At 48.8% G+C, this 13,048-nt stretch overlaps 7 protein-coding genes across 7 annotated transcripts; 3 read left to right on the top strand and 4 right to left on the bottom strand.

Moving 5' to 3' along the window:
* Positions 1 to 740: 740 nt before the first annotated feature.
* N7443_000387 (glycosyltransferase family 32 protein) lies at positions 741 to 1,472 on the top strand (the record flags this gene model as incomplete). The annotated part of the gene is made up of 1 exon (XM_056880443.1): positions 741 to 1,472. One exon carries the CDS (start codon positions 741 to 743, stop codon positions 1,470 to 1,472), a length of 732 nt encoding a protein of 243 aa, XP_056745681.1.
* A 137-nt stretch (positions 1,473 to 1,609) lies between these two features.
* N7443_000386 (fungal specific transcription factor domain-containing protein) lies at positions 1,610 to 3,730 on the bottom strand (the record flags this gene model as incomplete). The annotated part of the gene is made up of 7 exons (XM_056880442.1): positions 1,610 to 2,289; positions 2,346 to 2,613; positions 2,716 to 2,896; positions 2,947 to 3,293; positions 3,364 to 3,424; positions 3,483 to 3,566; positions 3,615 to 3,730. The coding sequence occupies 7 exons, from the start codon at positions 3,728 to 3,730 to the stop codon at positions 1,610 to 1,612; spliced, it is 1,737 nt and encodes a 578-aa protein (XP_056745680.1).
* Positions 3,731 to 4,284: 554 nt separating this feature from the next.
* N7443_000385 (uncharacterized protein) lies at positions 4,285 to 4,609 on the bottom strand (the record flags this gene model as incomplete). The annotated part of the gene is made up of 3 exons (XM_056880441.1): positions 4,285 to 4,301; positions 4,355 to 4,538; positions 4,595 to 4,609. 3 exons carry the CDS (start codon positions 4,607 to 4,609, stop codon positions 4,285 to 4,287), a joined length of 216 nt encoding a protein of 71 aa, XP_056745679.1.
* A 1,273-nt stretch (positions 4,610 to 5,882) lies between these two features.
* Positions 5,883 to 6,699, bottom strand: N7443_000384 (54S ribosomal protein; the record flags this gene model as incomplete). The annotated part of the gene is made up of 2 exons (XM_056880440.1): positions 5,883 to 6,597; positions 6,653 to 6,699. 2 exons carry the CDS (start codon positions 6,697 to 6,699, stop codon positions 5,883 to 5,885), a joined length of 762 nt encoding a protein of 253 aa, XP_056745678.1.
* A 1,061-nt stretch (positions 6,700 to 7,760) lies between these two features.
* Positions 7,761 to 8,738, top strand: N7443_000383 (NADP-dependent oxidoreductase; the record flags this gene model as incomplete). Its single annotated transcript, XM_056880439.1, has 1 exon — positions 7,761 to 8,738. One exon carries the CDS (start codon positions 7,761 to 7,763, stop codon positions 8,736 to 8,738), a length of 978 nt encoding a protein of 325 aa, XP_056745677.1.
* A 655-nt stretch (positions 8,739 to 9,393) lies between these two features.
* N7443_000382 (NAD(P)/FAD-dependent oxidoreductase) lies at positions 9,394 to 10,623 on the bottom strand (the record flags this gene model as incomplete). Its single annotated transcript, XM_056880438.1, has 1 exon — positions 9,394 to 10,623. The coding sequence occupies one exon, from the start codon at positions 10,621 to 10,623 to the stop codon at positions 9,394 to 9,396; it is 1,230 nt and encodes a 409-aa protein (XP_056745676.1).
* Positions 10,624 to 10,934: 311 nt separating this feature from the next.
* On the top strand, positions 10,935 to 12,872 carry N7443_000381 (uncharacterized protein; the record flags this gene model as incomplete). Its single annotated transcript, XM_056880437.1, has 3 exons — positions 10,935 to 11,873; positions 11,924 to 12,210; positions 12,263 to 12,872. 3 exons carry the CDS (start codon positions 10,935 to 10,937, stop codon positions 12,870 to 12,872), a joined length of 1,836 nt encoding a protein of 611 aa, XP_056745675.1.
* Positions 12,873 to 13,048: the final 176 nt, after the last annotated feature.

Below are 13,048 nucleotides of genomic sequence, written 5' to 3'. Positions count from 1 at the left end.
ATCTAGCGCCTAATGTAAAATCATACAGCGGTGCCAGAACCTCCATTTAGTGCTGTTCTTGACTCTCCGCCCCAAAGATTGGTCCGCTTTCGCGCGATACTGGCCCGCTGCCAAGAGATCGGACGCGTGGATCGGACATAGACACGGACTTTCCCTACGGACACGGACACGGACACGGACACGAACCTACGGGGAACAACTACGGACTCGGAAATCCACAAGGGAAGCCCCAGCATACCTGCTTGACCCGTGCTTCATTTTTAACCGTGGCGCAGCCGCTAATGTCTTACCAGGGTATCCCGTGCGCCTTCACTATCTGTTGAGTAATTACTTTTGTTGGCAAGAACTCGTCAAAGAGCAAGATAGCCTGAAAGATAAATACTCAATCACTATGCGAGTGCTGACGGGTACACTTTTCCTTTCTTTCAGGTGTGGTTGATTCTCCTATCAATAAGATGCCCAGTGCCCTGATGAAAAATATCATTTTCTATACTCTGAAGAATGGGACCGCCACGTGGAAGGCTTCCATCCCATTTACAATCTTATTGTCGCCCAGAATTTATCAGATCACTTCGAGAAAACTCTATGTCTCTTGTTTGGCTTTCTATACCTTCTTTATATGCGCTTCTTTAATTTGTTCGTGGATACAATTTGCATCAACCCTGCAGGCCAACTTACTCAATCGAGACGCTTTTTCTCAGGATATGAGTCCAGCAAAAAGCCAAAGGGTGATTCACCGGATGTGGAGAAATTTGGCCTCCAATCCACCAGACGAGTGGATTATCGCCCGAGAATCCTGTCACGAGAAAAACCCCTTCTACGAGCAATACGTTTGGAACGATGAGACGGCACATCAGTTCATAGAAGCTCACTTCACATGGTTTCTTCCGACATATACGACATATCTACTGCCTCCCCAGCGAGTCGATGCGTTGAGATATTTTCTACTCTGGCATTTTGGAGGCATTTATTTGGACCCAGAGATTGGGTGTCAACTGTCTATAGAGCCGCTTCTGCATGACGTGACAGCACTTTTGCCTCAGAACTGGCCATATGGAGTCAGTCAAAGGATGATTGCCAGCAGGGCGAATCATCCCTTCGTCATTAAAGTCGCTCTCGATATTACCGACCATGGGCATTCCTGGCCAAAACACGCTACAGCCATGTTCAGTACAGGGCCAATTATCATCAGCCGAGTCCTTGCAAGGTGGTTTCGCGCCATGAGGGAGAGCCCGGATATTACTATTTTGCCACTTGAAATTTTCGTTGGTGAGAAGGGTGCCTTTTTCATGAGTCATGAGCCTCAGATACCGCCTGGGGACGAGTTCTCCATCTTCCAGTTTGTGCTTGAAAATCCGATCGGGTGGGGTGGTGCGGCTTTAGCGCTTGGTGTGATGTCTACGGTGATTTTTGGAGTCAGTATGAGGTCCAAGAGTATCCGTGATCAAACATCCACTAGTCTCATTGTTTAGTAAAACTACCAAAGTAATACGGCAGTTGGCGAGAAAAGATTATATGTCATTCTAGGAACTCATCTTAGGACTGTATATGTCAAAGAGAAAATCCTTACGGAGAGCTCTGAGAGGAGTTTCTGTGGCTGGTACCTATTTTATCCCAAGCGCTGATTAAAAGAAAACATCGTCTGACCTACCCAATCAACGAAAATATCATCAATTGAGGCGTCTGGAAAAAGCCCGGACCACTGTAAATACGGGTCAGACCCGTCCGCTGATGGCTGTGAAGAGTCAATATGCCGACTCGCAGTTACGGTAGACGAATCCGCAGCCTCCGCTAGCCGGGAGCCGTACTGTAGAGGATCATTATTGAGACCTGATAGTGCCCTACTTTCAACCCACCATTGAGCACGCTTCAAGCGCTTCTCAAAGTGGTAGAAAACATTTCTATCGCCAGACGCATCCATATCTGACGTGATTAGTGCCTGGATGCGAAGAATACACTGGCCTAGCACGTTGCGGATATCGAGCGCTTGACACAAGTCCACCGCGTGAGGTTGGACGAAAGGGTCCTTTGCTGCAACTGATAGCTTGCTAGCAAGAGTAACTGCGAAGCCAAGCTGGACCCAAATTGCATTATTGAATGCGACATCGTGGCGTAAGGGGAGATTGATAAAGAAGTCGAGCAAAGTCTTAGATTCAGCAAGTCCCATTTGCAGTGCATCAATCTGACAGGCTGAATCGTGATGTGGGTTATGTGTGTATTCCTTGGGGTCAAAAAGAGTGATCTGACATAGATATAGCTTGACGGCATGAAATTGTGTGAAAAGTATATCTGCGTTTGGGAATTAGCAGCATAATCGTAGACGCGGTTCACTTCAAACAACTGACGGTTTTCAATCAACGGAAATGGTAGATTAGCCTGGTATGAAGCGAGCTCTGCATTCAACTCGCCATAATAATGCTCGATAGTTGAATTAGTCTCACGAGGCGTGGGGTCATTAGGGATCGAGCAAAGCGTGACTTTCTCCGAAATCCGTTGAAGCCGAACAAGATGAAGGAGGTATTTATCAGACGCATATTCCGGGTTTGTTGCCAAGTCGATGCCTAGGCTTTCGAAATACGGGAGATATGGGAAGTACAACCGCTTTTGTAAAACCTGGGAGATTCTGTGATAAGTCAGTCGTCGAAGAACAATTTTGTAATTATAGGATGTAGGCCTATAAACTGACGCGGAGGAAAAATAAAAACATCCAATAACAGCTCTTGTTTCTTCTCGTCCCCAGGAGACTGATTGTTTGTCGTCGTCATCACCGTCGAAGCTGACTCGAGTTGTCCAAAATCGATGTTTAGGGGAACGATCCAATTGCAGATCAGTGATAATACTAATCGCAAGATGTAGATACTGAGAATACCGACGTGGCCTGGAGTGATAGTGGCACCTGGGATCTTGTCAAAAAAGATAACAAAAAAAAAGATATCTGAGTCCTACCATGCAATATGAACCAAAATGCCCTGTAAAATCTCAAATGTAACTGGACCACCCCAGATCATGCTTTCAGAAATAGCATTCTTCACTTCCCTCTCTAGCTTGCGCTGCAAAGGCATATTGTCATATAAAGCGGCCGTGATGATCGCAAGTAAAAGAAATGGCTTTTCTCGACGCAGCTGCCCAGCCGTAACCTGTGGTGCAATGATTACAAAAGGGCAATAGGACGCAAGCGTACTTCGGTATTCACTCAGCAGGGCATTGGCCGCATCAATCGTGAGTAGTCCTTGATCGATTATATCTTTGCGAGGCGCAGAGGCACTCGCAGCATTCACAAGACTTCCTTCGGTCTCACTACCACATCTCTTCTGTCATGTTAGTCTGTGCTCACTGAGGATATCACTGTGACCGATTTCGTACCAAACTTTCAGTCTCTGACCTAGCCAGCAGCTGATCAACTTTGGCTTCTAGTGCCTCTATCCTTCTTTGGCAAACCCATGGTCAGTATGAGCATACACACCGGCTACCTGACTACCTACCTGTTTTTACCGTCCCTGCGCCCTCCCTCAGAATGTGGGCTTCCATCACCTCGATACAGACAATCTTTCTCCAAGCGGTCGCATCTATACTTGGTATAAGCATGCTAGGCGCACATGGTGGGTATGGCTCACCTGTCGCATTTTCCGGTCGTCCCTGGTCGGATGCACCGAATCTTGGCCTTGGCGCAATTCTGACAGGTTTTGTCAGAGCCCTTGGAATATTTGACTCTCTTGGGAGGATCTGACATGAGTGAGGGACTTTTCAATATCAGTGAATGTTTGACGAGAAAAGGGAGAGACAGGAAGTGACTGCCAAGGCTTAGGCATCCATGCTGCTTGCGTGTTAGAGCGAGTGGCTGAGCAGAGCAGGAGGGCAAGGCTAGGGTGGGGGCCTGGATCTCTGGCAGATATGATATATGATAAGCGGGCTTGGATTTTGGCCAAGCATGTATACTTCTAGGCTAAAAACCTTGTCAGTAGGATCATTTTTTCTATAATATCTGGACAATTTCAACTATCAATTAGCGTGTCGAGATGTGAGTAAGATTAATGCGTTACGACGAGCTCTGATTGGCCAAAGCCGCCCAGTGCCTCTTGCCTCAGGCAGCGGTACCGCAGAACTCAACTATGTAAAAAAGGAGGTTTAATCAGAAATGTATATTTATTATGGAGACATATGCTAAATTATAAACCATGGTATCATCAAACATCCGGAGGAAGCGAGGTGATGCATGCGGGGCTGCAGTGTAGATCGAACGGGTTAATAGCCGCGAATCCAAAGCAGGTCACTAGCGCTCAGCACTTAGTGCTTGGCAGCCTCTAAAAGTTGCATTAGAATTGCTCTCGATAATTAGGCTCGGTGCTTAGCTTACCCTTGTGGACGTCAGCCTTGGTGTTGTGGACCTGCTCGTCCTTCTTGTCACCGACGGCATCGGCGGCGGCGCTGGCGCGGGTGCTCCACTTGGCATCGGAGTCCTTGGCAACCTCCTTGTTGGCCTCCTTGGAAGCGGTGGCACCGGCACCCTGAACGGTCTCAGCGACGTAGTTGGCGGCTTGCTGGGGGGTTGTTAGTATGGGTGTTGGTGCGGGGTATATTGAAGATAGCCACGAACCTTGACGGTCTCCATTGTGAAGGTAGGGTTGGTAAATTGGTTTCTTTGGGAGAGATGATTGAGAGTGTGAATGTGATGATAAAAAAGTAACTAGAGGAGGGAAATCGCGGACTATTTATCCTCGATTCGAGCTATAGGGTGATCACGATGTTGGGAAGGTTCCTTGGCTTTTGGTCATATACTACGTCATCGTCTTCCAGGCCCATCGCCGTACTTCGGGGCCTGAAGATCTTATCCGCGGGGCCAAGTTTCTTTAATCCGGGGTCTTATGAACCCCAGTCTAGAATATGCTCCTGAGGCTGAAGTGCATAGTCGTACTTTTCTTGCCCCTTCGTTGATACACACCCTTCTGGAGAATATACACATAGTGATATTCGTTGTAGTATATGCCGGTGCTAGCCCTCTGAACCCCCTGTTGATCGCCACGGGGGAAGTCCAGTTGGGACCTCGGGATGTCCCAATCGTCGTCAGTGGCTTGTTGCCGCACGGACCAGCCACGCCCGGCTCCGATGAAGAACGATCAGCGAGAAGAGTCTAGAATAGTTTCAGATCGTTCACTGGTTTCAAAAGCCACAAACGCCACAAAGACCACAGTATCGCTGTTGAGTAAGTGGCGGCTTGCTTCCTACGGTGGCATCCGTCGCGGTGCATGGCTAGAAATCAAGGAAGCGCGGCGCCTAACAGATCCGAAATTTCGGAGCGGATCGAGATGGTCTAAATCGGTCGCGAAAAGACGTGTCCTTCCTCGAGCCATGCGGACTGCTTATTTTGTAGGGACAGCACTCGTTGCCACCTTCCATCTGCATTCAATACCCACTGTTCCCTGTTTCCCAAGGCATCAACCGCTGAATTAGCACATGGGAAAGCCCTATATCTTGCTTTCAGATTTATATCGATAAAACATCTCAAGTACCGTTGCGATGGCCTCATTGACTTGTTCTAGTACCATTTTATACTGCATCGCTCGGGTGCGATAGGTTTCAACGTCGAACTAGTCATTGTAAAATACTGTATATCTCCAGAGAACGATCGCTCTTGGCGGGGTCACCAGAAAGGTGGCGGAAATTTGGCGGTCTGGCCGTTTACAGACCGACCGGCCTCCCTTGTCTCGATTCCTTTTTCTCATAATGTGCGTCCGCGTCTATCTTGTACATGACAAAGGCCGTGATGCTGCTGTAGAATTAACCTTGATGGCTTCACAACTAGCGATTCAAACCCTATCTTGAGAAAAGTGCCTTGAACAAAACAGAAAAAAGAACTACTTTAAGAGGCAAACGGAAAAGAATCTTCAAGCCAGCCAGCCACAATAAAACGCAATTGCAATGCCAGTCACTAGGATCTGATCGCCAGCCACTCTCCTGCCAGCAGCTTTCTCCTTGTTTATTACGTCCTGCAGAAGTTCGATACCCTCTCGAGTCAAAACCGCGAGAACTGGGCCAATATCGTCTTTCCGCTCATCTGCCATAGTTCGACAAACAATCCTTTCTGTATTGCCCTCCCCTGAACTTGGTAAATGAGAACTTTCATCCGGCTTCCACCTAAGACTGCCCACATCCACTCCTGGATCTGCTGGAAACTGATATAGCTCTCCTTCATTTATATCATCAAATCTAAGGTACGTCCCATCCGCAAGATACACCCCGCCCCGATAGCGCAAGCAGTGCTTACATGCATAGAACGGTGGCTGGTCAATATCGATGCCGCCAATTACATCCTCTATGTTGAAGTGGATTAACTCGTTAGGGTCACCCTTATCTTTGCTGACGAGAAGGTCATGTCGACTGAGATTCGCTGCCGGGAAGCCCTTGCGCGGTAGTGAGATACCGAAAAAGCTTGGACGCCAGATATTAAAAATCGGGATAGGTCGGGTACCAAGAGGGTTTCGGGTTTGCACTCGGAAGGCTAAGGAGGTGTTCCACGAGGAAAGCCAGGATGAAGTCGTTGCGAACTGGGTGAAGGGGACTATCTGGAATGATTTGTTGATGTCCGCTTCTTTCTCAGAGCTAGAGATATGTCAGGAGTCAGCAAGCCAGGGGGTGCCTAGATGAGGTGTCCTACTCAATGGATTTTGGTTCACTAAGATTGAGTGTAATTGATGGTTCCATTTTGCTTTGCGGCCAATCTTGAAGATGTCTTTTCACGGACAGGTCCAAGTGGCTGAACTTATAAGCCAGGTGGTTTTACAAAGGCGGCCGAGTAGGTGAACGAGCCGCACATAAGACGTCGAGTTTGCGGCGGACGGCCCGAGCGCAATACCCGACGGGCGGACTGTATAGGTGAAAGATGTATGAGAAATTTACGTACTCTACGGTTCTCCTCGTCACAATTGTTGGTGAAAAGATATTTATCCTTGGAAAAGGGTTGTTCAAGACACATCCAAGTGTACACTAGGGGTGGTTTCGGACACAAGCCGAGAAACAATGCATGCGTGTCCATGGGGAAATCTGTTTTCGACTCTCACTGTATAGCGCAAATGACGAGCGGGCAAGTGGCTGTTGCGTAAAAGAAAGGAGGGCACGGGGGTAGCTTGCGTAGAGGTTTCTACTGTAATGTAAAATACAGGAACTGTTCTAGGAAGAGGTCTGTGAAGTGGAGTAAAAGTAAACTTACCATATCAGGCCTAGCGTATTTCTATTGTCGTCCAGGAATCAAGTCGTAAGATTGTGGAGGAATAACTGATTTCGAAAACTCCTGTAGTAAAAGATTTTGACTCAACTAAACTTTGTCTGAAGCCAGTTAGAGAAAATCAATGATCAGAAGTAGTCTTTGAAAGGTTCTTAAGATGCTGTGGTGTACATTCTGTTGGAAGTCGCCCGCGGATACCCTATTGCCACATGGGCCCTCATGTTCGGGCTGCCGACCAGCCTTTTTTAATCACCACGGCCTGATCATAATCTCCGTAGAGTTTTGTGTCCATATATTTTCCACTTGGTAAATCTAAGGCGACTAAAAGGGCATAGGATTGCACCATCGTCGAGAGTGCGAATATCCTATTCGCGGGTACTCGGGTATCCACCATCATGGAATCCCGAGTTGCCTCCATGAGAAACGATGACAACGGGCATCAGTATAATAACATCCAAATACACAGTATTGCAAAGAGTCACACTATAACATATTTTTCCGGCTGTTCGCGAGAATTCACGAAAGCAATCATTTCCACGCCATGAAGGCCATCCAGATCCTAGGGGACATTTCATCCCCCAAAGTCAACACCAATTATTCCATGCCCGAGCCCACTCCCCGGAACTCTGAAGTCCTCGTTCGAGTCCATGCGGCTGGTGTGACCGGCGATGAGATCCTGTGGCCAGAACCCTACGCAGCTCCATCTCGCATCCCAGGACACGACATCTCCGGCGTCATCTCCGCCTTCGGCCCCGACTATAGCGGTCCTTTGAAGCACGGACAGGAAGTTTACGCTATGATTGCAGCGGACCGAGGCGAGGGTCAAGCTGACTATGTCATCTGTCTGGCGGACGAAGTCACGCCCAAGCCAACTTCGATCTCTCACGAGGAAGCGGCGGCGTTGCCGATCCCCATCCTCACTGCCTGGGAGGGCCTCATAGATCACGGTGCACTCAAAGCCGGCATGCGAGTTCTTGTCACTGGGGCTTCTGGTGCAGTTGGGACATTTGCTGTGCAGTTTGCGACTCAGTTGGCCGGTGCTCATGTTATTGCCCTGGCTTCATCTAAGAACCATGAGCTCCTGAGACAACTCGGTGCACATGAGGTCCTGGATTACAATGCGTCGAGTTGGAAGAGTCAGGTTACGGACGTGGATTTGGTCTTTGATACAGTTGGTGGCGATGTCTTGATCAAGTCCTGGGAAACAGTCAAAGATGATGGTGCCATCGTTACTGTTGGAGACCCGGCCCCATCGTGGGCATTTGGACGAGGCAGGGCTGTTGAGTCTATCGACCACCCCAAAGTCAGACATATGCATTTTATCCTTACTCCCAACGCCGAGAGAATGCAACAGGCATCTGACATGATAGATGCTGGCACTGTCAAAGTTCTGGCAGTTGAAACATTCCCCTTCCATAAGGCAGAAGAGGCTTGGGCGTTTGCCCGACAAAGGAGTCGCAACGGGAAGGTGGTAATTAAATTTGCTGAAGCAGAAAACTCACAGAGTAGCCACAAATAGCTGAGTATTTGCCATGTCCGGGGTTTGCTCATCTTCCCCAACTACATTCATTGCTTTGCCGATCATCTTCATGATCTTGGGTCATCATGCAGCGATCTTAGTCACTATAAATTTCAATCTTTCCTTGTTCAGTTGAAGCCTAGACAGCATGACATCTAGTAGCTTGGGAAATTTCAAAGTCTTGTCAGTAAACATAACAAACAAAATCAACATCTTCCATCTGCTTTATCCCTTCTGCAGCTCATAGGTTGTACGACTCCTTCTAGGACTGACAGAAAGGGAAGCAATATTGTCCTAAATTTCAAAGGTGCTCTTGACTGTGGGTTGGACCAGTAGAGAAGGGAAAGAGAGACTGGGAGACTGGAAGAGTGGTAATATCAGGACCCTAAAACCAAAAAGCAAGTAAAACGAAGCATATGATATCGAATAAGAACCAATCCTGGTAATGGTGTCACAGATGATCTAGTAGACGAACGCTGGCAACAAGTCTGCCTGCAGCTGATCCCATTCCTTCTAGGACAGACTGCGGAAGCTCCTTTCATTTTTGCTTTTTTGCTCACGGGTTCAGTCAATGGACCTGAATTTATGTTGATTTTTGTTGATTTTGTGAAGTCATTTCTCTGTTAACTACAGTCCTAGTTCTCTAACCTTGAGCCTATCCTACCACCTGCAGCATCTGCTCGAACAGTTGATCCGAGTCTGGCCCAATCGGGTTGGCCGCCGCCAGTGCCTCCTGGGTATCACCAGGAGGATAAATCAACTTCTGGTTGATAAAGCATTTGACGCGCTTTGCCGAATCCCCTGTCAGCTTGATATTTCTCTCCCAACCTCCAGAGATCACGGCGCCATACGACCCGAGATCCAAGCAGCAGTTGTATGCGGCTTGGGCATACTCTATCAACGGCTCACCGAGAAGGTCTGCTGCGGCGTTATGACCCGAGACGCGTCCAAGCTGAAGAGCGTGCTGACAGGACATCAGTGCATAGTGACCCTTGGTATCGGCTAGAGCAGCGGCAGCATCACCAGTGGCAAATACCTCCCCAGCCGAAGGAACGCGAAGATGCTGATCCACCTTCAAGCGGCAGAGACCATCCCTCGGCCCGTCGATCTGTTGTGTGAGAGGCGTGGCCCTCACACCAGCAGTCCATATTGCAGTCTTGCTATCAATTTGCTCACCCGACGCGAGAGTTACACCGTCAGCATCAACCGCCGCAACAGCAGATCCGAGCTTGATTTCAATCCCGAGATCCTTCAAGGCTTGCGTGATGACAGGGCGAGGTCCAGGCCCAAGCTCAGGACCGACCTGCTCGGCATTCTCAACCAGTACAACCCGGTAATCAGGGATTCGGGCAAGACGCTTGGGCAGCTCGGTTGCGAGCTCAATGCCCGTGAATCCGGCGCCGCACACGACGACAGTATCGCGTGCAGGTGTTGCTGGAAGTGAAATAAGGTTCTGTAAATGATCTTCAAGCTTGGTGGCTGACTGCAGAGAATCGATATCGAAGGCGTGCTGCTCGATTCCAATTATGCTCCGAGGTCGTACGACAGAGCTGCCTGCTGCTAGGATGAGGCGGTCGTAGCTAATGCTTGATTCGAGACCAGAGGCTGATTGGACGGTGACAGTACGTGTCTCGGCAGTGATGGTATTCACAGCGCCTTGAATGAACTTGATCCCTGTATTTTCGAACAATGGCGCGAGAGAATGGACCATCGTCGAAGCGTTGGCTTCGTAGAGTCGAGGACGAATGACCAAGGACGGCTCAGGAGAGATGACAAGAACCTCAATGTCGGCATCTTTGCTGGTCAGATTGATAAGACGCTTGGCTGAGAGAGCGCTCCAGACACCTGCAAATCCAGTGCCAATGATCACAATTTTACTGGACATTGTTGAGGCTCTATAGATCTGAGTAGATCTGCAAGTAAATTGAGGTGGTGACGCGATGAGGCGAAGATAATATGAAAATATGATCTGCTAGTTCGAATTATTGAAGAACCTTCCATCTACCTGAAATACTTCGTAGATTTTAATATCTCTCTAAGCGGGAAACCAAAGTGTTCGCCGTCGCGGGATCTCGGCGTCGTTTGAAACGGATTCCCGCATCGGGAGTAGAGTGGGTCCCCGAATACCCGAGTATCCGCACTTCTTCAACCTCGACTCTATTCTATACTGTTTTCAATGATTCGTTGAATGATTCAATGAATTCTACTTCACAGAATGGCCGAGCTACACGCTCATCTCTCGCCTGTTTGCCCTGTCGCTCACGTCACCTAAAATGCGACGGCAAGCGACCGTGCTGTACCCGCTGCGCGGAGTTTGGCAAACAGTGCAACTATGCTCAATCGCGCAGAGGCGGACTCGACCGGGCGGCCCTGGCTGAGCGGCGCAAGAGACACGCTGTGACCGAAGAGCCTACGGTATCTGATGAACTGAGCCCGCAAAGACACACGGTGGTTCAACAGGGCCCGGAATGTACACCTCCATTTCTTGAAATAGACCTCCCGAGTAGCTACGATCTACTCAATGGGATCGGCGTTGGTGATGATATCGCTGGAATGGCATCGCCAGCAGCAACCCAATTGTTTATCGGCAATATCGAGAAAGATGTCTTGATCGATGCATATTATAAGGACTTTCACAAGTTGCATCCATTCCTCCCGCCACAAAGGCACTTCTACAGACTTTGCCAAGATCCGAGCAGACGGCTTAACTTCTCACCACTTGTTGCTATCATGCGCTTGGTTGGACATATTGTCCACTCGCGAGAATGGCCAACATCACTCAAGGACTATGCCGAGACATGCTTTTCACAGACATCACCGACAGATCCAATTATGGTCCAATGTCGACTCTTATATTCGATGGTGTTGTTCTGGTACGACTATAAGGCTGAGGCCAAGATCGAGATGGACAAAGCAATTCGCCTTGCTGTTGATCTACAGATGTGTCTTCATGGCTTCGCGACGAAACACGGTGGCGATGACCCTGTGTTGACGGAAAGTTGGAGGCGCACGTGGTGGATGCTCTACCTCGTCGACGCATATTATGCTGGGACTCTCGGAACTATGAACTTAGAAGTCGTGGACATTGACTCTACCGTGGAACTGCCCTGTGAAGAGTCGGAGTTCGAGTCCGGGGTGATTGCTGTCTATTGACTGTTGATTCTGCATAGCTAACTTATGAACAGAACATTCCCACGCCTAAAAGTCTTGAAGAATTTGACTGTCGCGAATTCACTCCCGAAACCACATTCTCGTCATTTGCCTACCTCATTGGCGCAGTTCGCTGTGCAGCGTCGGCAATAGCGTCTGCGCCGAAGATTGCGAGTAAAGAAGACTCATTACAAATAATCCAGGCCGCAGACTCCGGCCTTGATGGTTGGAGGCTTCTGCTACCGGAGAATCGCAAGCAAGTCATGACCAAGACAGGAGAGATTGATGAATTAATGTTCCAAGCGCACCTGCTTGTCCATGTGTATGTCACCGATGGGACGCAAGAGAGAATGGAAGCTAATTCAACCTCATAGAGCCACCATCGGGTTACATCGACCATTCTCAGACCTCAAGTTCAACGCCGTGGAAGATGTATCAAGCTGCGCACGAGAACCACCTCTCGACACACCTAGGCCAGACCTCGTCAACGTACACACAGTGCGAGTCCTCCGCTCTGTCGAAGCCCAAATCCGCCTCCTAGCACTCCCAGTCCGGAAATTTCACCACACACCATTCACAACCTGCATGGTCAGCGAAGGCACACTGGCACTCCTATCAGCCTGCAACTACCTGTTCAAAGGAAAGGATCTAGCAACAGCAAGAGACCAGATCCGCATGACTATCGGGTGTCTTAAGGCATTGGGTGAGATCTGGCCGCGGACAGCGAGAAATGTTCGTGAGATCCAGACTATTGCCCATCATGTGCTGGGAATTAGGTCGAAGATTGCGGGTCCGAGCGATACTCCTAGCTCAAGTGAAGTGCCACCTCTTTTTGGTGGTCAAGAGCAGAGAGGTCTTGGCTCGGAGGGGGATTCGAGTAATGGTACTGATATGTTGCCTTCACTGGGCTCGATTGAGGATCTTTGTGGATGGTACAATCTGAGTGATCTGGATGATCTTCCGTGGGGGGTGACTGGTCAATGATAATGTCCTAATTGTAACAATGATAATGATGAAGAATGACACCGAGTTTGGTATGAGAACGAAGCCTAGATGTTAGTGGCGCTGCACAATACAAACCAGGAAGCTTTCAGGCTGAAATTAGCCTTGAGGGATTCATATTATTGTCTCCAGAACTGCACACTTCATCCCAAAAAAAA

Source organism: Penicillium atrosanguineum (genome assembly GCF_028827265.1).
Source record: "Penicillium atrosanguineum strain IBT 20685 chromosome Unknown utg000001l_segment0_segment0, whole genome shotgun sequence".
NCBI lineage: Eukaryota > Fungi > Ascomycota > Eurotiomycetes > Eurotiales > Aspergillaceae > Penicillium > Penicillium atrosanguineum.
This window is presented reverse-complemented; position numbering and strand designations above follow the sequence as displayed.